The sequence below is a fragment of the Acartia tonsa genome, chromosome 9 (assembly GCF_053477335.1).
Source record: "Acartia tonsa isolate MP-2025a chromosome 9, ASM5347733v1, whole genome shotgun sequence".
NCBI lineage: Eukaryota > Metazoa > Arthropoda > Copepoda > Calanoida > Acartiidae > Acartia > Acartia tonsa.
The window spans coordinates 3,403,062-3,429,160 of record NC_137268.1 but is presented as its reverse complement, the minus strand read 5'-3'; the positions used below and the strand labels follow the sequence as shown (position 1 = coordinate 3,429,160).

The following is a 26,099-nucleotide window of genomic DNA, read 5'->3' as shown; positions in this document are numbered from 1 at the left end:
TCTCTCCCGTCCCCTCTCTCCTTTAGGTCAGATTGAATTTAGTAGGTTATCCCCGAAGGGGTTAGGAATCAGGTATAAGGTATAACCAACAAACGAAATATATCTAAAATAAAATTTGGGGGACAAATGGAGATGTCGTCAATTTTACGATGTGTTGCCCAACGACAGCTGAAAAACACGTATAGGTTTCGTGAATTTTTTCCGAATTAATTTCATTATTGGTTAGGAATGCTTAGAATATAGGAAGCTATCCCTATTATCTTTGATTTATTTTTAAAAATAAGGAAAGGGAGGGTTCAATGCCAGATAAGGGAACAGCACCTATGTTATTAACCCTCGAGTCTTCAGGGGCGTAATAATAATAAAATGTGACGTTTGAGACAGCCCCTGACACGAATAATCAGTAGAGTAGCTACGTTGTGAAACACAAAAGAAAACAATATAAATAAAGTCTTTATTTAATTAGTTTCTCATGATATTCAAATATAAATCTCTTAGAAAGACTGGAATAAACTGACCTCCGAACATCTAAAAATAAAAAAATCAAATAGTAAGTCTTTCCAGGGAGTAAGGGAGGGGACAATGGATCGAATATTCAATTTTTAGGAGTCTCAGACTTTGGGGACTGGCTTAAAGGGAATGTGCAAGAATTTAGCAGTTTCTGACTGAGTTTGGGGACTTGCGCATAGAATGCCGCTACTCGTTATGTATGTTTTGAATATTGCAGACGGGGAGAGGGGATAAGGGAAGTAGGGGGAAGGGAAATAAACACTCGTTGTGTTAGTTTGGAATGTAGCAGACGGGGAGAAGGGAGAGGGGAGGTGGGGGCAAGGGAAAATAACAGAATAAAAAGGGGCAGTCATATTCTTGCTAGCAGCTGGCCGGGTCCAATAATCTTTTAATATAAAAATCACACCAAAAAACCTCAATATATTTCATCAAAAACAAGTTGTGATTTCACTTTACATGAGGCTATGGAAATCTATTATTCAATTAACAATCCCTTTATAATTTCCTACAAATTTATTGGATTAAACTGGATTTCATGCCCTTTCTTTGATAACTGTTATATTGAATTAATTGCCCATTGTCCCCTCCCTTACTCCCTGAAGTCTTTCTGTTAAATAATCGATATATAATTACTTGGATGTTGCACCAGATTTTAATGTACTCAAATTAAGTAATAATCCCAGTTGGCTAAAATAACTATACCCCCCTCACCTCCTACTGAAAGAACGAACTGGATAATAGGTCCATATTAACGACCTAAATTGACGACAAATTTTCCACTGTGAATATATCCACATATTCTATAACTACTGCACTGTATGAGGACGAGGTCCTTACATATTGGGGGCTTTCAATGCTAATAACACGGCGAAAGCGCCATTTTTGACCAAGGAACTTTCCGCAGGAATCAGGCAATGGACTATAAATTGTACACCCCCCATGATTATCAACAAATTAACCTTTTCTGTAGATTAAAATTATAGGTTGAAAAGTTAGGACACCAAATCCAGATCAAGTTTTTAAGCCTACAAATAAGAAAACTAAAACTTTAAAATAGTGTAACACATATTCTCAAAAATCTTACTTTGTCAATAACAATAACGTCACGCGTCCGATAGTTACCTGAACCTATGCTTTGGTTTGGACACTTTCTTCGCCTCCATTGTCTGTGCCATTGCTCCCTGCTTTTCTCTCCTCTCTGATGCCCAGACAGGGAACTTCCCTGAAAAGGACGCACTTTAGTTAAAATTTATTTGTTGAAAATTTCTATTATTGCAATAATGGTGTGAGACTTGTATGCCCTAATCATTCCTTCCTATTATCATTCTTTCCTCTCCAATATGATTTTATCTATTGCTTGTTATGTTTTTTTTAAATTTGTCTTACTTTTATGGCCTGTATGAAAACAATGTGTGAATACACATTACTGCATACTTCCTACTTTTTAGGAAACTGCCATTTGGGAGGAATTTTTTTTTTATAAATTAACCATATCAATAAAATTTGACTGTATATATAAATGTATATAATACTCATTTAATTCATTTATTATTGTTGTTTTTTTCTATGTATGTACGTACAGTGTACACCAAAGAATAATAAATCTAATCTAATCTACTTTCAAAATTCCGATTAGTTTTTAGCGAAGATTTTCTATGGTTCAAATCTTAAGCCTTCCTTCAGACGGACACGCTGACATTGTTCTAGATTGTTTTATAGGTCACCTTCGGCTTTGCTTCTAGGGGTGGTGATTGCATTTCATGAGGTGTGTTATGAAAATAGCCTGAAACCATCTCATAGAATATGAATCTTTCCTTGTAAATTAAACACAATTGTTTACTAGTTTCCGAGATCTTTTGTTTCAAACAAAAAGAACTTCACAGGAAAGACTTTGAGATGAACAAGGATGACAACATCCATAAAAGCGAAGCTCTGAAACGGTAGGACAGTATTTTTAGGACTTGATTATAGAGATGCTTTGCTTATAACATTGTACTTTGGTGTCCTAGGAATCAGTATTCAAAAAATCAGATCAATCGGATAATAATATCACATACAACTTTCGTTTTTTAAAAATGGACGTACGGACATTCTGGTATGGATTATAGAGTTGCTATGCTTTCTAAATTGTACCTGTATACTATAGAAATCACCATGTAAAGTTTAAAAGCGGAAGGATAACTTTAACATGCCTAAATGAACGAAAAAGCTATCCGTTCCTAACGAACGAACCGACCCTAACTATTGAAAAGCTTCGCTTTAAAAAAAAAATAATAATGTTTTGTAATGTAGAATTGTATAATATGGAAAGAGATTTAAATGGGATATAACTAACTACATTAGTAAAATTTATGTCTTTTTCAAACATAGATTAATATAATAGAATCTCATGCAGTTAATAGAATTTTAACAAAAACATGTAAAGGACAGAAAAAACAATGAAAAAAATTATTAAGAATAAAGAATTTCAACTCAGGAAGGAACTGTAAATTGCACTGGTACCCAAAGTTTTACAACCACATTATCTCACTCAATGACTTGCTACTTTTAACAAAGAACGTGTCCTAACTTTTGTGATTTAAAAAAAATAGCCATTCGATGTTTTTAGTAAGTAGTAGATGTAAAATGATTCATAGAATTTAGATAGCAATAGGTTTTTTTGTAGACCTCTTATTCTTAAAGTAATTGAAATATTTTTTAAAAATTAAGTTGATTTTAAGTTACTAAAACGCAACAAAAACAGAAGAAAATTGCTATTATAAACCAAAATAGTAAAATCTTTAATTATTTTGAATTCTGAGTAATTATATAAAAAAATCTACTTTGTTTAAACCTTGTTGAATCAAAATTTCGTACTTTGGGAGCTCGTCACGAATGGGTTAAAATAAAAGCACAAAAGTTAGGACACGTTCTTTTAATTAGTTCGTTCAAAACTAGTATTCTACAAAACGGTAATTTGTATATCAATTTTTTGTCCATTGTCTTATCCCATAAAATCCCTGGTTTCCTCTGTAAAAATCTAAAATAACGGTCAGCTAAATTCTAGTTTCCTATTGTGTACATAGCACCCGCATCCTATCTCACTATTTACTACTACCTAAAAAAGCTTTAAACTTAAAAAAAAAATTTAAATAAAAAATTTTAATGTATTGTATAATGTATAGATAGTTTATACATTATATCGCTTTTCCCATTTACCGGAGTAGCTGAAAATAGCTTTTGCAATAATTGGGTTATCTGCTGTACAACTTCGGAAATTAGAGAATAATTGGGCAATCAATTTTCAGTTGATCACAATAACACATAAACTAGAATTGTAAAAAGTTTAATTGTAATAAGAATTTTAAAAACAACCGCTCTAGGCTAAACAGCATCAACGCATTTCCGTTATTTACAAAAGTATAGGAAAGACGGACAACTAAATTTATATATCAGCTTTGCTTCGGAAAAAAGTTAGTTTGAATTCCACAAAGCATTTGATTTATATAAAACTGTACAATTTCTTTTTCTATGTTAATAGTTATTTCTCGTATCGTATTATAAACGGCTTTCCGCGGATATAGAATGTACAATTATAAGATTAAAACTAGTTTTTTTTAGCGCCGAGGTGCCGGAGGCACCGGCAAAAAAACTGGTTTTTATCTTATGATTGTACATTTCTATATTCGTAGAAAACTGGATATAATACGATGCTAGACATAGTTTTTTCGTATGGATGAGAACCGGTTCCTATCCACCGGATTCGAATGAATACGAGAAAATTTATTATGGGCATACTTTAGATTACAGTGGCGTGCACAGGGATTTGCCAGGGGGTCCTAAAAATTTGTAGACCCCCCTTAACGGGAATGGTTCCAAGGGTAGTGTTACCACCCCCCTTAATTTTGGTAGGGGGTGGATATATACCCACCTTGGTTGTAGAATAGTAGCGCCAAGGACGTCCAAGGGGGGAGGGTAAAGGGATGATTACCGTCCCTCCATTTCAAATTTACCCCTACCTTGGGGGTGCAGTATGCACCCCCAACTATTTAGGAGGGGGTATTTACCCCCAAAACAATTAGGGGGGGGGGGGGTAAAATACCCTCCCAAAATAAAAAAACCCTAACAAAAAAAATTTTTGGCGCGCTTCGCACGCATTTTTACAACTAAATATTTAATAGTACTTCATTATTGGGTAGGTACCTTTTTACATTATCAAATTAGCCCCCCCCCCTCCAAAAAAAAAAGGATTTGGACGCCCCTGAGTAGCGCTACTAAAAATTTATCATATTATATTAAATATTAAGGTTTTTTGTCTGAAGCAAAAGATTTCAATAACTACTAAACTGATTTTAAGCTTCACATAGGTCACGGGATGGTTTAAAGCTATTTTTATGACCCCTTTGAAAAGCCCTTAGATGCTATAACATTAAATTGTAAGCAAAGGCAGGTATTATATCTAAATCCCTGGCCTAAGTACATTATACTATAATATGTTTTGTTAAAGTACATTTGTAACAAGATTTATTGCTCTAACTATTTTATTACATAAGTTTTTTTTAAAATAATAACTACTAAACCTATTGAGTTCTTCATTTCTTATCCCTTTTAAAAACAAGGATGACAACATCCATAAAAGCGAAGCACTGAAACGGTAGGACAAACGGACATTAACACTTGTATAGTATCTGAACTGAAAAATCGGAACATAAATGTATAAATGTCGAATCAAAATTGTAGGTAAATTTGTTGAAAAACTGCTTAAAAACAGAATAATGTTTATGGACATACTTACATTTTTGGACTTGATTATAGAGTTGCTTCGCTTATAATATTGTTCTTTGTTGTCCCAGGAATCAATATGCCAAAAATCAGATCAAACGGATAATTAAAACACTTGAAAATTTGTTGTTAAAAACGTAGAAAAATCAACATGTTTAGAATGGACGTACGGACATTCTGGTAATGATTATAGAGTTGCTAAGCTTTCTAAATCGTACCCAACTACTACAGGAATCATCATGCAAAGTTTGAAATCGATAGGACAATTCTAACATGCCTAAATTAACGAATAAAAGCTATCTATCTCGGACGGACGGACGTACGGACCGACCCTAATTATAGAAAAGCTTCGCTTTTAAAAAGCCCCTATATCCCCTAGTAGTATTTTAATTCTAATTCAAAATTCAATCTTGTTAATAAGCCCGAAAAGCAGGGCTTGTTGTCCACTTGTAAGTCTCAGGAAAATCAACCTTCCACAATCCTTATAATAAAGTAACAGGATGTTTGTCTGTCTATCTGTCTGTACCGAAGGATCTCGCTAACCACTGAACCGAGCGTGTTCTCCTTTACAGGGTAGCATCTCATAGGTCCCAGGAAGGTTTATAACTATTTTGTGGGAGGGTACCACCACCCTCCCAAGAGAAATCGCCCATAGAAAAAAATTATCCACCCCCCGCACTAATTTTTATTTTTCTTTTAAAATCTAAAATAATAGATTTAGTTATTAAATTCGACTCTTCCCTCTTCAAGGACCCCTAGAGGCCTCTAGGGGCGTAGCCGCTAGTTTTTTTTAAAAATCAGCTGGAAGTCTAATCCTGATCCAAATATTACAATTCCTTCTTCTCAAAATTCTTCCCCCCAAAGCACCCAAACGGGTTTAAATTTGAGGCTTTGTTGCTACTGCCGAGCCCTGCCGAAAGGGCTACTGGCAAAGCTACAAGTAAACTAAACAGTAAGGGCATGATTATCTTTTTGTTTCTGAACAAATTTAGTTTGAAACTCAGAAGGAAAACTTTTAATTAGATTTTCTTGATCAACTGCAGTTCACGGTAAAATATTCCTGGTAATGAATATTTCCAAAAATCTATAAATTTCAAAGACTGCTAGCTGCCAAGCGGCTGAACGGACAGATCATACCCGCACACTATTTTAAGCGGCATAAGAAGGCCTACAAATAATCTGGAATAGCCAATTATGCACAGGGAATGCTTTACTGAAGAAAAAATGCGTAAAATAGGTATTTCTCTGCACTATGAGAAAATTATGCATTATTGATTTATGGCTATTTTAGATTATTTGTAGGCCTTCTTATGCCGCTTAAAACAGTGTGCGGGCATGATCTGTACGTTCAGCCGTTTGGAATATATATTCGTTACCAGGAATATTTTACCGTGAACTGCAGTTGATCCGATTTTCTTTGGACAGTTAAACAGAGATAGACAGATACAATCTCTAATGTGTAAGTAAATACAAAAAGGAAAAGGAGAGGAAAAAGTTTTTATAGTCTTTTAAACATTATACATTTTTTTTGTTGTCTACAGCAAGGAATTTCGATAACTACTGAACTGATAGAGTTCTCCCTTTTGGGGAAGTTTCACGTAGGTTCCGGGGTGGTTTTAAGCTACTTTATTTCTAGATTCTAGTGTCTTATATTCTTGTGGTATGGAAATAAAAATATAATAAGAACAGATCAATCTATATTTTTCTACTTGATATAAGGCAACATCCCGTTACTACCCTCTTTTGGAGAGGCGTCTAGAGGCTAGGAACAAAAGTTTAAGATACTGATTGTTTTATTAAAAATTTACTGGTTCTTAAAGGAAGAGGGGGGGAGGAGGTGTTAATACCATCTTAAGTATCCGTCAATTGTGAAAGATTCATCCCCAATGGATAGTAAATAAGGGGGGACGCATTCGCTATTTTACACCCCCCCCCTGATTTTTTTTTTGAAATAAATTGAAAAAAAGGGATGGGGTTAATTTTTTGTTTGTTCATTAATTTTGCTCAGATGAGAGTCGGTTATATTAGGTAATTTGTAGCCCCGCATGGGGTGGGAATAGGAGAAAAAGTAACCCCTTTTTATTTTGATTTATTTAAAAATATGGAAGTAGGTTAACAGTGCTCAACCGGCTTCTTGCGGGGAAATCACCTAGTGTTTAGTGTTTACCTGCTCAAAGCTTCTCTATACTTGGGATGACTGATGGCATATACAACAGGATTTAAACAACTGGCTGTTTTAGCACAGAAAGCCGGAATCTAATAGAGAAATGGATACATAAATTAATCTATTTATGTATATTCAAATCACTTACCTCTCTATTTATCTAACATCTACATTAAAAATATATATACTATACTCTTCTTTCTATCCATCAAAAAATCCCTTTTTCATTCTATCTCTATAAATTGAATGTATATAATATATATTTCAATCTGTAGTTACATTCAAATTTACATATGTTCATGTATAAATCAACCCATCTTTGCATGCATCAGTCTGTCTATCCATCCTTTTAATCATCTAATGCATATAACATTCTATAATTTCCTTGCCTGAGAAACCATAGGTGTGACAATGGCCTGATTTCCAAAAACAGCAATCATATTCACAAAAGCATAGGGGGTCCAAATGCATATCCATAGCATTACATTGGTTATAGCAACCTATAATAATGTACAGTTGGGATAGGTAAATAAAAAATAAGATAATTATAACTAGATACAAAGATAGATGGATTGAGATGAATAGATTGGGCATCTCGGGGCTGAAAAATTGGTTTTAATCTTGTATAATTGTATATCTTATATCCGCGGAAAGCTGTCTATAATACGATGTGAGAAATAACTAATCTTATGTATTACACTATAAAATATAGCAACTAAGATAATTTCATTGATTCATCTTTAGAATGGTGGATGAATAGATACTTATAAAGAGGGTCATTTTTTTTCGCAGCATAATTCCGTAAAGTTGGGTGTTGGGTTGTAGTCAAATGCCTTTATTAAGTCAAAGTGTTCTTAATTTTTATGAAATGTATGAATATGAAATGGTCCACAATTAAGAACAGTTTGACTCAATAAGAACATCTGACTAACAACAAAAAATTACTCAATAAAATTTGTAAATGCACAGAGAAAGGAAAGGTGGAGAATGAAAGTAAAAAGGAAGAATATAGAAAGATTTAGAGTTTAAAAATATTATTGACAAGAGATTTATTTATGAAGATACCTTTGCAATCCTGACTTCAGCACTTTCATTATCATCAGTGTTAGATCTCAAACTGTCAACATTCATCTTCTTGGCTTGAGCCTTCAGGGCTGCCTCATGCATCACTACTGCCTTTACTATCCTAGATAGATAGATAGACCTATTAGTATTTTTTAAAAAAGACTTGCAAAAAAAGTATATTGATAGAGGAAAAGTTAGATAAACTAAGAAGCTGTTTATTGTGCCTATAAAAGAAACACCAAATCCTTAGATAAATTTAAAATCACCACTTTATAGATATAATATTGGATGGGTAAATAGATAATAGTTTGATAAATATGTTGTTAGTTGAAATATATAATAGATATAGTAAATAATAGCTAACTTCGATATTAAAAAGCTTTTTTCACAATAACTTTCTAAAAAATTGTTTTTTTGATTATCAATAATAATGTATAAATAGTTTGACTTTTAAATACTAATTCTATTCTACAGTATCTATGCAGCATATTAAGATCTAACAAGCTAACTTAATTCTAACAACTTTTTCAATAAAAGTAGACTTTGATTTTGAAAGATAATTTAATGAAAAAGAAAATAGTTTTTTTCATATAAAAATGTTGAATATTTAAATTTATGTATATTTCTGTATTTTTAAAACACCATTTACATTTAACATCCTGCTAAACTACAAGGTTGATCATATTATCAAAAAATATTTCCTTTACAAGCAACATTTTCTGCCTTTATAGTTTTACAAATTTCTTTATTTTTAATTATCTTTTTAGTATGTAAATTAAATTCATATGATTTATGTCATTTAGACTGAAAAGGGTGCCATGTTCACAGAAATATATTACAATAAATAACTAAGAAGTATCAAAGACTTTTTCACTTAGTGAATTTTTCAATAGATGGATAGTTTATTGAATACAAAGACTCTCTTGTTATAGAAGAAAGCATTAAAGATAAGTTGAATACAAAGACTTACTTGGTATAGAAGAAAGCATTGTAGATAAGAGGAACAATAAAGTTGAATACAAAGTCTTACTTGGTATAGAAGAAAGAATTGAAGATAAGAAGAATAATAAAGTTGAATACAAAGACTTACTTGGTATAGAAGTAAACATTGAAGTTAAGAAGAACAATGAAGTTGAATACAAAGACTTACTTGGTATAGAAGAAAGCATTGTAGATAAGAGGAACAATGAAGTTGAATACAAAGACTTACTTGGTATAGAAGAAAGCATTGAAGATAAGTTGAATACAATGACTTACTTGGTATAGAAGAAAGCATTGAAGATAAGAGGAATAATAAAGTTGAATACAAAGACTTACTTGGTATTGAAGAAAGCATTGAAGATAAGAGGAATAATAAAGTTTAATGCAAAGACTTACTTGGTATAGAAGAAAGTATTGAAGATAAGAAGAATAATAAAGTTGAATATAAAGACTTACTTGGTATAGAAGAAAACATTGAAGATAAGATGAATAATTAAGTTAAATACAAAGACTTACTTGGTATAGAAGAAAGCATTGAAGATAAGAAGAATAATAAAGTCGAATACAAAGACTTACTTGGTATAGAAGAAAGCATTGAAGATAAGAAGAAAATAAAGTTGAATACAAAGACTTACTTGGTATAAAAGAATTAATCATTGAAGATAAGTTGAATACAAAGACTTACTTAGTATAAAAGAAAGCATTGAAGATAAGCAGAATAATAAAGTTGAATATAAAGACTTACTTGGTGTAGAAGAAAGCATTGAAGATGAGAGGAACAATGAAGTTGAATACAAAAGCAAACCACATGTAAGACTTCTTGTTCCAATCCTAAAATAGATAAAGGTTGTCTTTAAAGAAGAGAATATTACTAAGATGTCTTAGATTGCAAGTAAGAGCCACAGGCCTTTTTTTCTTTCAGTTCAAATGGATGATTTTGCCAAGAATTCTATTATATTTTGACAAAACTTGCTGAAATGTAATTTACCTGAGAGAGATAATCATATCCACATGTCATAAGACCTCCCTCAGTCATGTAACCTCCCCATCCAAAGAAGGGCATAGCTGATACAACAATTGAGTAGCCCCTGAGGGGTGGATACTTTTATTATCAAATTTAATGTACTCAAAAATCTTCATTGTAGAAGTATGTTTATGTTATTGTTAATTGTAGTATAAGCTTTGATAATTAATTATTATTATCTAATATTTTTTGCTATGTGTAGTCCTTTTGAAAAAAATATATAGCCTACTTCCATGATTGTTAAGTGATATGGAAGGGTAGAAAAATAGCCTCAAACCATACTTATTTACAAAAAGTAGCCGAAAACCATCTTAGTACCTATAAGAAGCTTCACTGTAAAGGAGTAACATATTGTTTTCAGAGGTTAGTGAGATCATTTGCTAGACCTATAAGAAGCTTCATTGTAAAGGAGAACCATATCGGTTCAGCGGTTAGTAAGATTCTTCGCTACAGACAAAAAAGCTTACTACTTTATATAATAGGATATAGTTTTAACCAGTGGTTATCAAAGTTATCCTTCCCAGATAGCTGCCAGCATGATGAAAGCCTTTCCAGGGGTGATCTTGACTCCGCTAAATCCTTTCACAATCACATTGTACCTATAGAGAAAAATGATAGTTAGGCTTGTCTAATAAATTTGTAAAAGCGAAGCTTTTCTATAATTAGGGTACGTAACGGATAGCTCTTTTCGTTAATTTAGGCATGTTAGAATTGTCCTATCGATTTCAAACTTTGCATGATGATTCTTATAGGAGTTTGGTACGAGTTAGAAAGCGAAGCAACTCTTTAATCGTTAGCAGAAAGTCCGTTTATTTTAAACATCAAATTATCCGATTGGTCTGATTTTTGGAATACTGATTCCTAGGACAACAAAGTACATTGTTATAAGCGAGGCATTTCTATAATCAATTCCTAAAAATGTAAGTATGTCCTTAAAAAATATATGCATTTTATGGTTTACCCCTTATCATGATAATTCAATTATAGAATGAAACACACTTTATTTAGCGCTTAAATATCAGTAAATCATGCAGATATACACCAAAACCTGTTTGATTTTACAATACTTCCCTTTATTCCTGATTTAAAAGTTTGAATTAATGTTTAATCTTTCAATTTTTCATTTTTATACCCGCGGAAAGCTGTATTAAATATAATGAACCTGTCATAACCAATGACGACCATAGTAAGGAGAGAAGCTGTTCCACAGATGGCTCCAATACAGGCATACAGTTGGCACGCAAATGCTCCGTACATCCAGTATCTCTGAAAGTCTCATCATACAATTTAAAGGGATAAGACAATGGCCGATAAGTTAATGCACATCTCCAATGATGATACACAAAATTATTACTTCTGTAGATTAAAATTAGTTGTTGAATCAAATACCTACCTTTTACCCCTTTTACAATGACCTTTTTCGTCTGCAAGCAAATTGCTTTCTGCTACTTGGCTGTACTAATATTCTCGTTACCGTGTTTGATTTTCAAAGACACAATTGAGAGTCGGCACTAGATCATTGCGATAGAGAAAATACAGTTATTTGTCCCTTTTCTCTCAAGTGTTTTACTATAATGTTAAAAAGTTTAATTATTGAGTTGCTATACTATACATGAATCCCAATGTATAGTCTGAAATCAATAGGACTATTCTAATATTTTAGGATCAAAACTATGAACCTAGTAAAAGTAGCTGACTCAGATTATGACGTAAAAAAATTAACCAATGAGAGGCCAGTATACACTTTAATTGACCAATGGTAAAATTTTTAGTGGCCTCTCATTGGTTAATTTTTTTGACGTCATAGTCTGAGTCAGCCACTTTTACTAGGTTCAAAACTATCCAATAAAGACAGACAGATGGTAGGACCCTAATTGCATGCAGAACAAATATATAACTTTATGGATAGATACAAAAAACAAATGTATAACCCATCATAAACTACCTTCTGCAAGTGGTGAAGACCCCTTTAGTCTGCTAGCAAATTGCTTTCTGTTCTTTTTTGGGGGGACCTGTCTGATTTAAAAGCACTAGTGCAAATTTGGTACAGGGTCTTCACCCCATGGGCAGAATTACCTATAGCTCATCCCCCCCCCCCTATTCTTTTACTTTAATGATACTGTATCAGAAAGGAAGCGTTCCTTAAGTCTCTTGTGTCGTGTACTAAATGAAAATTCCAATAACCGTTAATCCTTATCCTAAAAATCTCCTACGACGACATTTTCCTTCCAGATACCTCCCAGAGTGCGGCATTCTTATTGAGATGTTTTCTCAGATACAAAGCTAGATAGATACCTGGACAAAGGCATTGATGGTAACCGGAGGCCCCATGCAGAACATCATACAGGCATCCGAGAGGGCTAGATTCACTACAAACATGTTTGTTGGGGTCCGCAAACTGTTTCAGAGATACACTTCATTTGTAGGACTAAATTCAGGATCTAAAGGGATAAGACAATGGACGATAAAATAATGTACATCTCTAATTATGATAAACAAAATTACACTTTCTGTAGATTAAAATCATTGGTAGAAAAGTTAGGAAACATCTAGTTAGTACTAACGAAGTCACATTTGAAGCTAACCAATACTATAGTATGCAAAAAATTGGTTGATAATTATACCATAAAAAAGTTTATGTTAAAATGACTTGTTTAAAATTGACCAACGTTACGTTATAGTCGGATTGGTGGACTGACAAACCTTAAATATAGGGATGCTTTGTTTTAAAAAATAATCTTAAAAAAACAAATGAAATGTATCCCTTTTAGTCTTGAGAAAAATAAATATAACCAGACCATTTCCAAAGAAATTAACCAGCCATAGGACAAAAAATAGGATACCAAAAATATGGCTGACAAGTGGGTGCTACAAACAGTTCAATCCTTCAAAATTTGTACAAATATTTAACATTTTATTAAACAACCAGCGGCTACGCCCCGAGAAGCCTCTATGAGCACTTAACTTCGGAGGGGAACAATTAAGTTTCAAAAAGTATAAAAATATTTTTTTGTGGTGGGGTCATTTTTTACTTTGAGTGTGGAGATACCCTCTCCCAAATTTCTAAAAAATCTTCCCTAGACCTATAAAAAGCTTCACTGTAAATTGGAACCATATCGGTTCAGAGGTTAGGATTAACGTTTAAACATTAATCAAAATAGTCACCAAATACATAACTTCTTGATTCAAAGTCATTATTAAAACGTAAAAAAATATCTTTGAATGTATGAATATTGATATCAGAATAATGATATTTAAGGATCGGACTCCTGTGGCGGGAACTGGCCCCAGTGTTCGCTGACAACAGATTTTAAATCCTCGGGAAGGTCGTACAGCTGATTGTAACCTAAATAACAGATCTATAGTATAGATGTATATACAGACAACTACCTTCCTTATTTTTTCAAAGACCTCTTTCGTCTGCTTCTAAATTATTTTCTGCTACTTGGCTGTGTTAATATAAGCGACATTGGTTGATTTTCAATGACCCAATAGAAAGGTTGCACAAGGTGGTTGCGATGGGGAGATACAGTTATTTAACCCTTTCTCCCTCTAGTGTTATACACTAATACCTAAATAGATACTTAGTCATTCTTCTATATATGTTTTGAATATAACTATCAATCTAACTATCTGTTTGTCCATCTATCTATCTATCTATCTATCTGTCTATATATCTATCTACCCATCTACCTTTAGGATAGTAAAGGCTAAATGAAGCATCCATATAGATACCAGCACTACCAGATTAGAATATAACTATCAATTTATCTATGTGTCTATCTATCTATCTATCTATCTTTTTATCTATATATCTATAGGATAGTATAGGTTAAAGAAAACATAGGTACAAGTATTTCTAGGCTTGATTATAACAATCTATCTATCTGTATCTCCATCTATCTATCTATCTACCTTTAGGATAGTAAAGGTTAAATGAGGCATCCATATAGATACCATCACTACCGGCTTTGAACAGAACTAATATCTATCTATGTGCCTGTCTATCTATCTGTCTATCTATATGTCTCTCCATCTATCTATCTATCTACCTTTAGGATAGTAGAGGTTAAATGAAGCATCCATATAGATACCATCACTGCCGGCGGCTTGAACCATCTTAAAGCAGTTGTATTCTTAATCCTAGAATAAAGATTTTCATTAACTTTTGTAGTTATTTGAGGTTGGTGGCAATTGCCAAATTTTCTATTAAGAAGACAAAATCAAAAAGTAGCTTATAGTGTCTGCAAGAAAGTGGACAAAATTACCAATGATTGACCTCATATTGCCTTCCTAATATGACGTCAATCGGAATAGTTCAGCCAAGCATTGTAACATTTGTCCACATTTTTTTTAAGACACTAAATATAAGCTGCTTCATGATTCAAATTAAAAAATCTTCTTTAGAGTGTTTCAGCATTCAAAGACATTATTTCACTCGAAGAAAATGAGGGTAATATTTTTTCAGTATGGCCGATTAATATCCGATGGATTAGAACCGGTTCTCAGCCATACTGAAAAATCATGTATGCATTGTATTATAGATATTTTTAAATTCCGTAAAAGTGTGAGTTTTTAGGCTTAAAAACAGTAGTAGATCGATAATATTCACTAAATAATTTTCATTGATATTTTGTCTATAGTTCTTTTCAATAAGGAATACACATATTTAGTGAATATTGTCGTTCTACTACTGTTTTTAAGCCTTAAAACTCACACTTTTACGGAATTTTAGCACAACCTACCTCCCCCTTTATTACTTATGATTATTTTACTTTTATCAAGAATGGTTATTTATCACATCTTATTAGAGTCAGGTTTCCGCAGATATTAAAAGAAGAAATATAAGATTAAAACTGGTATATTATTTTTTTATGATTTTAATTTCAATATTCGTGGAAAATTTCTGTAATTCGATGCTATACATGATTTTTCAGTATGGCTGAGAACCAGCAGAGAGAAAAAGATTTATGCAAAATATGTAAATTTTATTAGATTTTTGTCATCGCCCTATAGGACAATACCACTTTTCTTAAAAGAGTGATTTTTTAGTGGTTTGATAGAAAATCTAAAATCATACAGGCGATACAGATAGATGGAAGGACATGAACGCTTTAAGAGTAGCTTTGCTGCTAAAAAAGTGTTAAATAACAACATTAAAAGTAAGATTATTTTTAAGAATGACAATTCCTTTTTCGTGTGTGTATATACAGACTAAGGTTAACTATCTAGCAGCTGCACTTCAATCTGAAGGATATATCACCTTTCAATAATGGTAAACAACTGTAGGTATGTTAGAACCAGCGACACCACTCTACTATATGCTGACTGTATAGTATATTGTGTAGGTATGTTAGAACCAGCGATACCACACTACTATATGCTGACTGTATAGTATATTGTGTAGGCTTATAGAAGGTGATAATACAATAAGCAAATATATAAGTAAAGCATTTACTTTTATACCTACTTGATAATTATTTAGAGAAAAGCTACTATAGGATTTTTTATTCACACATTATTTTAACATTGATTCTAATTTGCGTATCAAACAAAAATCTGTAGATTTTTTTTTCTTGGCTAGAGTTTAAAAAAGAATGAGTTTGAATAGGCAATCAACGTTTACTAAATATTATACTGTAAGTAGTTTACGTTTGTGGCTTCGCTCTTAAAGGTAATGATAGATTCTCCAAAATCAATTTATGTTAAGAAAAAGACTAAAATTTTTTATGTCCAGATTCCAGAAGGTATAACTTCTAAATTTCTTTTGTCCAATTGGTCCAGCGATTAGGGAGCTCTTAAGCTTTATCCGGAATTACCGACAAATAGACCGGCAGAAATCATTCTACTTTATTACATACTAGAACCCCGTTTCAAAAAGAAAAGGTAAAAGAATTTTAGAGGGGAAACAAAATTTTCTTGGTGTGGTGGTGGTACCTCTCCCAAAAATAGTTAAAAACCTTCCCAGGACCTATGAGAAGCTACACTGTAAAGGAGAACCGTTTCGGTTCATTGATTAGCGGGATCCTTCGCCACAGACAAAAACACCTTACTACTTTATATTATAGGATATGTAGATAGAAAGGATTTTAATTATATGTTATATTTATAATTCAGGGACAATTAACTAGCACCAAAACAAGTATTTTTTTCTTTTAATCATTTGATGTTGAATTTTCCTATGAATGTTATCATCCTTGTTTTTACTGGAATTAAATTGTAAGGTTTCAATAACCACCAAGCATAGTAACAAGAATAAAGGAATAATTAAATAAGTTATTAAATCAAACAAAATTTAGCATAAAAGAATCTTTAAATCCCAAGGTAATAAATGATCGAGCGATAGCTCATCACAATGTTTGAAAAAGGCTAGATAAATGAATATTTACTTAAACCAAATATCGCGTTTTTTTGCAAAGGAATGGTTGTTTTTATACACAAGCAGCCCCAATTGGTACTTAAAATATTTTCTTTTAAAATATCTAACTTTTGATATGATTTCTCTATGTTAATATCATAAGAGGGTGTTTTTACCCTCCCCCAAAATAGATATAAACCTACCCAGGACCTATAACAAATTCCATTGAACAGGAGAACCACATTATTGTTTCAGTGTTTGTGAGATCCTTCGGTACAGACAAACAGACACACACAGAGATCCTGCTATCTGTCCATATGAACATTTTTATCAAATTGGAATGTTAGAATCATTCTATTAATCTTAATTAATTAAATAACATTCTATTGCAACAAAAAGGTGATTTTAGCAAATAATTTCTTGAATAAAATCATAAAACGTTTTTTCATTTAATTTTCATTTTTTTCACTGTTGTGTTTTTATTTGACATTAAAAATAAAAATCATAAAAAATCTTCCAAATCAAAGAGAAAAAATCTTTGAATTATTGGTCTATTTAAGTTCAAAGATTTTTTTATTGTAAAAAGTTAATTTTTAAAAAATATTTTAGAAAAAAAATCTTCTAACAAAAAAAAATATCATAATCCAAGATGGCGTCAATACATGTAAAATAATATTTTCAAAACAAAAAATTAAAACTTAAATATTTTTTTTCACAGATTGAATTTCAAAAATCGGTCTGACAGTTTTTCCAAAGTCAGTATGATCTATCGAATAAAAAAGGTTTGAAACTGATAAAACATTTCTTTATACTAAAACATACTTTTTCTCCCGTTTTTTCCCACACTTCCAAAAAATGAAATTCAATGAAAATTAAATGGTTCTCACGTTAAAAAAATTTTCTCACGGGTCTAAAAAATGAATTTAAATGAAAATCATATGTACCATTTAAATCAAAATAAATGGTTCTCACATTCTAAAAATTTTCCCACGCTTGACGTTGTTGAAAAATGCTAAATAAATGGACATTTAAACAAACCAAAGATCGCGTTTTTTGCAATGAAATGGGGATTTCTGTAGCAACGAGGAATATTAGTGAATGGAATACTCAATAATCATTAACATACAATATTTTTATTCCATCCATGTCAAGCATGGGCGAAAATGTACACCAATTAAAAAGGGTGCCAAAAAATTTTAAAAACTTAAATCATCCCTTTTCCTCTGAATGTTAAAGAGATTAAATGTATTAGGTTATTTGGTTGTGGAATATTTTTAAAAGAAGGTGTCCTAAATTTTGTGAGTTTTAAAAAAAATAGCTTGTCGGTATTTTTAGTAAGTAGTAGATGTAAAATGATCCATATAATTTAGATATGCAATCATTTTTTTTGTAGACCTCTTATTTTTAAAGAACTTTAATTTAAAAAAAATTAAGTTGGTTTTAAGGTACTAAAAGGCAACAAAAAAAGAAGAAAATTGCCATTATAAACAAAAATAGTAAGATCTTTAATTTGACACCGTACTTTTTAAATTCTGTTGAGTAATTATTGTAAAAATCTATTTTGTTGAGCCCCTTTTAATCAATACTTTGAACTTTGGGAGCTCGTGACGAATGGGTTAAGAAAATAAACAAAAGTTAGGACACGTTCTTTATCTACCTCTTTTATACCCTTGTCCTAAGAATTTGCCAAGTCAAGTACCTAAACCCCCCCCCACATTTAAAAATAATTTGAAAATATGGGGTTAGTTTTTCTTGTGCGTGTGTGTTTTTTTTATGTCAGAACAGGTAGGGTTAGGGTATTACCGGTATAGGGCCTACATAATTAGGATCGCCGCAGGGTTAAAAAAATTGGTAGTGTTTTTATGATTTTTATTTTAATACCCGTGGAAAATTGTCTGACATTGGAAGCAAATTTTTGAGTGTGGCTGTGAACCGGTTCTTATTGTTTCTCATGTTCTAGGTATTATTTGTATCACACATAAAGTGCGAAATTAATAATTACTGACAGAAAAAAAAACGTGTAACATATTATTTAGAGAAAAAAAGAATAATCAACGGTATTCTTATTATTTTGATTTTTATAACATTTACTGAAAATCTTAATAAAACGGTACTTTAAAAAAGTCTTGAAATAAAATCAATAAAAACTATTTCATTTGTTATCGCTTTTATGCTAATCAATAAGACATCTGAATTTTAGGATAGGTAGCGAGATGTTTTATTTTTGCACTTCAGCATTAAGATAGTTTTAGGCTATTTTACTGACCTTCTTCTCCTATAAGGTAGGGGTGACGCTGGTAGAACTCTAAAATTGGAATTTTCCTCTCTCTTTTATAATCATCATCCTAACCACTGAATTGATATGGTTCTCCTTTACAGTAAAGCTTCTTATAGTTTTATTTTTATTAAAGGACTGTACCTCAAACCTTTAAAGATAAATCACCACTAGAAAAAATGACGAAGATGATTAAATTCCCTCCACAGAATATGACGTCATACGATAGAATAGCCAATGAGAGGCCAGTATACACTGTAATTGACCGATGGTAAAATCTATGCTGGCCTCTCATTGGTTATTTTATCGTATGACGTCATAATCTGTGGAGGGACTTTAATCATCTTCAAAATGACCCACGAAAAGTTAATGGTTTACTTACCCATCCCCTTCCTTAACTCTACTGCTCCTAGATACCTCTAGGGGCGTACCCACCAGTAGCAAGTAAAGAGATTAAAGAGCAATTCTAATCCTTCAATGAATATAATCCACATACACACGTCACAGTAATTTATATTTTTTCTCAAGACAGGGCTGGTCCTATGGTCTATTAACGGTTTTAATGTCACATTAAAATATTATACACTAGCGACACTTGAGGAGAGGAGAGTCGAATTTAGTTCTTAACCCAATTGATCCCCACTATTTTTATTTTTAGTTTAAAAATTGAAGAAAAAAATTTGGAGGGGGGTAATTTTTTTTCTCTTGGGAGGGTGTTGGTACCCTCCCCCAAAATAGTTATAAACCATTCCGGGACCTATGAGAAGCTAGCCTGTTAAGGAGAACCTGATCGGTTTAGCAGTAAGCAAGATCCTTTGGTACACACAAACAGACAGACAGACAAACGGACATCCGGATCATATGAAGGAAATGAAGTCATTCCTAAAAAGGACAGAAATTCCCTTCCAAAAAGGACAGAAATCATCTTCCTTTTTCTCAGATATCTCAAATATGGACAAAAATCACTCTCCTTTTTCTTACATATCTGAAAAAGAGGATAAAAATCACCTTCCTAAATCTCACTTATTCTTCCTAATTCTAAGAAAATTAACCCAATACCTCCATGTTCTTCCTTATTCTCAGATAATCTACCTTATTCTAAGAAATTCTTCCTTGTCCTTACAAATTATCCCTTATTCTCAGATAACCTACCTTATTCTAAGAAATTCTTCCTTATCCTAAGAAAATCTACCTTATTCTAAGACATTCTTCCTTATTCTAAGAAAATCTACCTTATTCTAAGACATTCTTCCTTATTCTAAGAAATTCTTAGTTATTATAATAAGATCTACCTTATTCTAAGAAATACTTCCTAATTCTATAAAAATCTACATTATTATAAGACATTCTTCCTTATTCTAAGAAAATCTACCTTATTCTAAGACATTCTTCCTTATTCTAAGAAAATCTACCTTATTCTAAGACATTCTTCCTTATTCTAAGAATTTCTTAGTTATTCTAATAAGATCTACCTTATTCTAAGAAATACTTCCTAATTCTATGAAAATCTACCTTATTATAAGACATTCTTCCTTATTCTAATAAGATCTACCTTATTCTAAGAAAAACTTCCTAATTCTATGAAAATCTACCTTATTATAAGACATTCTTCCTTATTCTGAGAAAATCTACCTTATTCCTAAAAATTCTTCCTTATTCTAAGAAATACTTCCTATTTCTATGAAAATCTACCTTATTATAAGACATTCTTCCTTATTCTAAGAAAATCTACCTTATTCTAAGGCATTCTTCCTTATTCTAAGAAAATCTAGCTTATTCTAAGTAATTCTTCCTTTTCCTTACTAATTCTCTCTTATTTTCAGATAACCTAGCTTATTCTATGAAGTTCTTCCTTAATTCCCCTAATTCTTCCTTTTTCTCAGATAATTTTCCTAATTTTTATTGGGATATCATAACTGAAATAGAGGTATAGAGAATATATAAATTCTGCCTTTTCACCTTCCTTATTCTCTCAAAATCTTGGTTTTTCTCACATATATTTCCTTATGTTTATTGGGATATCAGAACAAGATGTGTAGGATAAGTTTGGGTTGTATCTTTTGACCTGAAATATTTGTTTGTACTTTAGAGGTGGAATGTTCATAAAGTACATTTTAATATGAGGAACCCCAGTCTGTAAAACACACTAGCTGTATCAATAATCTGTTCTACTTGCCAACTGATACAAATATTAGACCAAAATGGAAAATCATCCCCCCCCCAAAAAAAAAAAATTTTCTTTACAATAATAAAATAAAAACCCAGGCAGAGAGTCAGATATTTGTATATAATGAAAAGTACAACCCCCCCCCTCAAATGGTTGGCAACTTAATTTTCAGTCTGTCTATAAATCAGCTGATAATTATGTAATGGATGCAAGGGCGTACTATGAATTTGTACTATTTGGGGTATAAAGAAAATTTTTGTTGTTCTCTCCAGAAATATTTAAATTAAACTTTTTGAACAGTGATCATCATTTATCTTTATATAACACGATAGCAATGTGTAAAATTATGCAGAATAGCAATTATTTATCGATAACGAACTAAGATTGCACATAAAAACATTAAAATATACAAGACTGGAGTTACGTAAGATTAGAATTATGTAAATTACAAATCATGTAAACTGTACAAAAAATAGCATAGTATTTTATCTATCTATCTACCCTCCCCCACCCCACCCAATCGCTAATGTTAAATTGTATATTCTTTTAAAAATGTGAATGTTTTCTTTAACCTTAAAGTCTGTACGATACATAATTTAAATACTGACTTAACTTATAGTTGAAAAATTGAACACATAATCTTATCCCTTTAGATCCCTGAGACTTCAAAGTGGTCGAAGCAAAGGCTTTCTATAATTAGGGTTGGTCCGTCTGTATGTAACAGTTAGCTTTTTTCGTTAATTTAAACAGTTAAAATTGTTTTATCAATTTTAAACTTGGCATGATGATTCCTATAACAATGAGGTCCTTCTGATTTCAGAGCTTCATTTTTATGGATATTGTCATTCTTTTTAAAAAGCGAAGCTTTTCTATAATTAGAGTTGGTCCGTCCGTACGTCTGAGAGAGATAGCTTTTTTCATTAATTTAGGCATGTTAGAATTATCCTGTCGATTTCATGGTGATTCCTTTAGTAGTTAGGTATGATTAAGAAAGCGTAGCAACCAGAATGTCCGTACGTCCATTTTAAACATGTTGTGATCTAATAATCCGATTGTTATAATTTGTTGGTATAGTGATTCCTGGGACAACAAAGTACAATATTATAAGCAAAGCTACTCTATAATCAAGTCCAAAAAAATTAAATATGTCCATAAACATTATCCTCTATCAAGAAGTTTTTCCAACAAATTTACTCACAATTTTGCTTTGACTCCTTTTTTTATATTCTGATTATTCAGTTCTGACACTATACATGTGTTAGTGTCCGTAAGTCCTACCGTTTTAGAGCTTCGCTTTTATGGATGCTGTCATCCATGTTTAATTTTGTTTATACTTTTATTATTTCAGGGAGAGAGGGGACAATGGTCTGTTTATTACACTAGTCCCCAAAGTTTTATTATAATGTTTTATTATTTGTAAGTTTATACAACTTTACGCACTTGAGTGAATTTTTATTGGTTGGTTAATTAAGTGTTCAGACATTTCAACCACTAATTTTAATCTATAGAAGGGATAATTTTGTGCATCATCATTGGGGATGTACGTGCTACCGTGGTTCAAAAAGTATTACATAAACAGAGAATATTGGTGTTTGCAGAGAGAGAGAGAGAAAGGGGACATTGGGCTGTTAATTACACAAGTCCAAAAATATTTACAATACCATTTTCTTATTAGTTGGCTTAACAACTGTGTGGACTTTTAATAAATTTTAATTGGTTGGTGTATTAAGTTGAGTGTCCAAATGTTTGTAATTGTAATCTACAGAAGGGGTAATTTTGTGTTTTAACATTGAGATTTACATAATTTTATTAGCCATTATCTTATCCCATTAGATCCCTGGGTATTATCAATTAACTCAAACGCCAGGTCCAACAAACCAAAATAACTGCCCAAACACCCGAGGTATTAGGTTAAGTAACACTAACACCCATCACACAACCACCATTTTGATTGCAAAACCTTTGTCGGAGAAGTCCTAAATGGGATTGGTAATGAGATGTGACTGTTTGGGGCCAAGGCATTCTACATACTTTAACTATTAATGCCTTTAGTTTTTATGCTGGTTAATTTGATTTTAAAGTTGTTTCTTCTCTGATTTTTCCAGGGATGTAAAGGGATAATACAATGGCCGTTAAATTGATGTACAGCCCAATGATGATACACAAAATTACTCCTTAAAAATTTGGGGTTGAAACGTTTGAACACAAAAAATCAAAGAATCAAAATTCACTATATTCCACAAGGTAATAAGCCAACGAATAAGAATCATTATAATAAAACTTTGGGGACTATTATTAAACAGCCCATTGTACCCTCTTTCTCTAAGTGATTTCTCTTGGGAGAGTGGGGGTACCTTCCCCAATTTATGCAAAGGAGAACCAGAAATTGGTCTAACAGTTAGCAAGATCTTTCGATATACATACATAATCACAGGTATTGACAGATATACACAAACACACAATGTTAATTTTGAATATTGACTAGTAGTTGCGCTCCTCAAGGCCTTTAAGGGCACCTAAGGTGAGGGGAGGTCAACCTACAACCCTTATTTTAGTTTTAAAAAGGATGACAACATCCATAAAACCAAAGCTCTAAAACGGCGGGAAAGAAGAATTAACATTAAAACTTTAGAGTGTCAGAACTAAATAATCCGACTATAAATGTGTTACTGTAAAAATGTTTAAACTGTAAATACAGGATACTGTTTATATATATGTACTTTTTTATTAGGATTTGATTAGAGAGATGCCTTGCATATGATATTGTACCTTGTTGTCCTAGGAATCATTATTCCCAAAGTATGATGAATAGGATAATTATCCTATTATATAAAGATGTAACTCTTTTTATACATTTTAATTGGAACCGATGATCTGTTTAATAGTGAAACAATTGTCTTCCATTAATAAAATGTTAAAAATAACCCATGTTACATATATAAATAAATCCTTATAATAAAGTAACAGGATGTCTCTGTGTTTGTAAGTTTGTACCGAAGGATCTTGCTAACCGCTGAACCGATCGGGTTCTCCTTAACAGGGTAGCTTCTCATATGTCCCGGGAAAAAAACATAACTAACACAATCTATCAGCGAAAAAATATTTTTGGTAAATAGCTGATTTTAAAATAGATTCATAAGAGAAAAAAAATTACGTGTCCCTAGAGGCCTCTAGGGGCGTAGCCGCTAGTCCTATTGCATAAAGTAGTAAGCGTTTGTTGTCTGTCCCAAAGGATCTTGCTAACCGCTGAACCGATATTGTTCTCCTTTACAGTGAAGCTTCTTATAGGTCCTGGGAAGGTTTTAAACTATTTTTCGAGAGGGTGTCCTAACCTCCCTCTCCCCCCCAAAAAATATTTTTATAACTCTTTGGAAACTCAAATTTAAAATAGGATGAGGTCGACTTTTCCTTCTCCTACCAGTGCAGTGCCCCTAGAGGCTTCTAGGGGCGTAGCCGCTAGTATTATATAAAGTAGTAAGCATTTTTGGTCTGTAACAAAGGATCTTGCTAACCGCTGAACCGATTAGGTTCTCCATTGTAGAGAACCTTCCCATAGGTCCAGGGATGGTTTAATAGGCTATTTTATATTTAAGCCTTGGGATGGTTTTAGGCTATTTGTCTTCCACCTCTTTACCCCTCAACAGAAAGAGTCTACTAGATGCCAGGGGCGCAGCCGCTATTCCAATTATATAAAGTAAAGAAGGATATCGCTAACCGCTGAACCGATTAGGTTCTCCATTGTAGAGAACCTTTACATAGGTACAGGATGGTTTTAGGCAACTTTTTTATTTTAATTTAAGTCTAGGGATGGTTTTAGTCTATTCTGCTCTTTTCTACCAATTGAAATACAAAGCCACCAAAGGCTAGGGACGCAGCCGCTAGTTTCATACAAAAAGTTGTAAAAAATCCGCATGTTTTGAATGTCTAAATAAACGAAAAAAGCTAACACATGGACGGAACGACCCTAATTATAGAAAACCTTTGCTTCCGTATGCAGTTTATGGGGTGGATAATATGTGAAAACCAGTCTTCAAGATCTAAGGGATAAGATAATGGCCGGTAAAATGATTTTAATTTCCAAGTTTAATTAATTAATTACAACTTTCTATTTTTTTTTTCTATTGTCTATTTATTAAACTTTTCCCCCCCTTTTGGTTAAATAGTAAAACTTCAATGTACGCCCTTGAATTGATTTCATAATTATCAGCTGTTTGAGTTCAATCACTTCCGGCAAAAAAAATAAGTTGCCAACCTTCTATAGAGTTTGTACCACATAAATAGGGATGTGAAAAAAAACATTACATTGGTTGAGACTAGCAGCTACGCCACTAGAGGCTTCCATGGACACTTAGGGTAATTAATCAAATAAAAATGTCTGACTCTAAGCCTGGTATTTTATTTTTGACAAGGAAATTAATTTTTTTCTGATGGGTAGGGTAGGAACTTTTTCTTTAAGCAATTTCTCTTGGGAGCCCAGACAAACATCCTGTTACTTTTATAAAAGGATTGATAATTACATATAGTTATTGAAGAAAATATCAGTAAAATATACAATATATTTAAATTTGTTTTGAAATTATTACTTTTTTGGTCTTGGTCTAATATTTGTATGTGTTGGCTAGTGAAGGATTGTAAAGACTCCTGTTCTTATTTTCTGCTATCCTGTTATTATAAGGTTTATTTCTCAGTAAAATTATGTTAATATTATCAATAATTTTATGAATAAAAACATAAACACTAAATGTCAAAAGATACAACCAAAAAAATACTGAATGTACTATTATTTCTTAAGAT

General features: G+C 32.2%; 1 protein-coding gene across 3 annotated transcripts; it reads right to left on the bottom strand.

Annotated features, from left to right (window-relative positions):
- Positions 1 to 447: 447 nt before the first annotated feature.
- On the bottom strand, positions 448 to 15,934 carry LOC145328024 (compound eye opsin BCRH2-like). Of its 3 annotated transcripts, XM_080171571.1 has the most exons (14): positions 15,769 to 15,934; positions 14,558 to 14,648; positions 13,777 to 13,851; positions 13,272 to 13,375; positions 12,801 to 12,905; positions 11,668 to 11,771; positions 11,028 to 11,104; positions 10,470 to 10,570; positions 10,227 to 10,312; positions 8,501 to 8,621; positions 7,825 to 7,935; positions 7,439 to 7,527; positions 1,633 to 1,732; positions 448 to 528 (listed from the first exon to the last, which is right to left on the bottom strand). In XM_080171571.1, the coding sequence occupies exons 2-13, from the start codon at positions 14,622 to 14,624 to the stop codon at positions 1,639 to 1,641; spliced, it is 1,134 nt and encodes a 377-aa protein (XP_080027697.1). In that variant the 5' UTR covers positions 14,625 to 14,648; positions 15,769 to 15,934; the 3' UTR covers positions 448 to 528; positions 1,633 to 1,638. The 3 variants fall into 3 exon arrangements, with proteins under 3 accessions (XP_080027697.1, XP_080027699.1, XP_080027698.1); XM_080171573.1 differs by lacking the exons at positions 14,558 to 14,648; positions 15,769 to 15,934 and adding an exon at positions 14,421 to 14,472; XM_080171572.1 differs by lacking the exons at positions 14,558 to 14,648; positions 15,769 to 15,934 and adding an exon at positions 14,199 to 14,246.
- Positions 15,935 to 26,099: the final 10,165 nt, after the last annotated feature.

Excerpts from the sequence above, each read along its gene's own strand:
- LOC145328024 (XM_080171571.1), bottom strand. The coding sequence starts at position 14,624 with ATGGTTCAAGCCGCCGGCAGTGATGGTATCTATATGGATGCTTCATTT. Across the intron at positions 13,852-14,557 it reads TAACCTCTACTATCCTAAAG|GTTACAATCAGCTGTACGAC; the intron begins GTAGATAGATAG and ends TCTGTTATTTAG. Across the intron at positions 1,733-7,438 it reads TATAGAGAAGCTTTGAGCAG|GGAAGTTCCCTGTCTGGGCA; the intron begins GTAAACACTAAA and ends CGTCCTTTTCAG.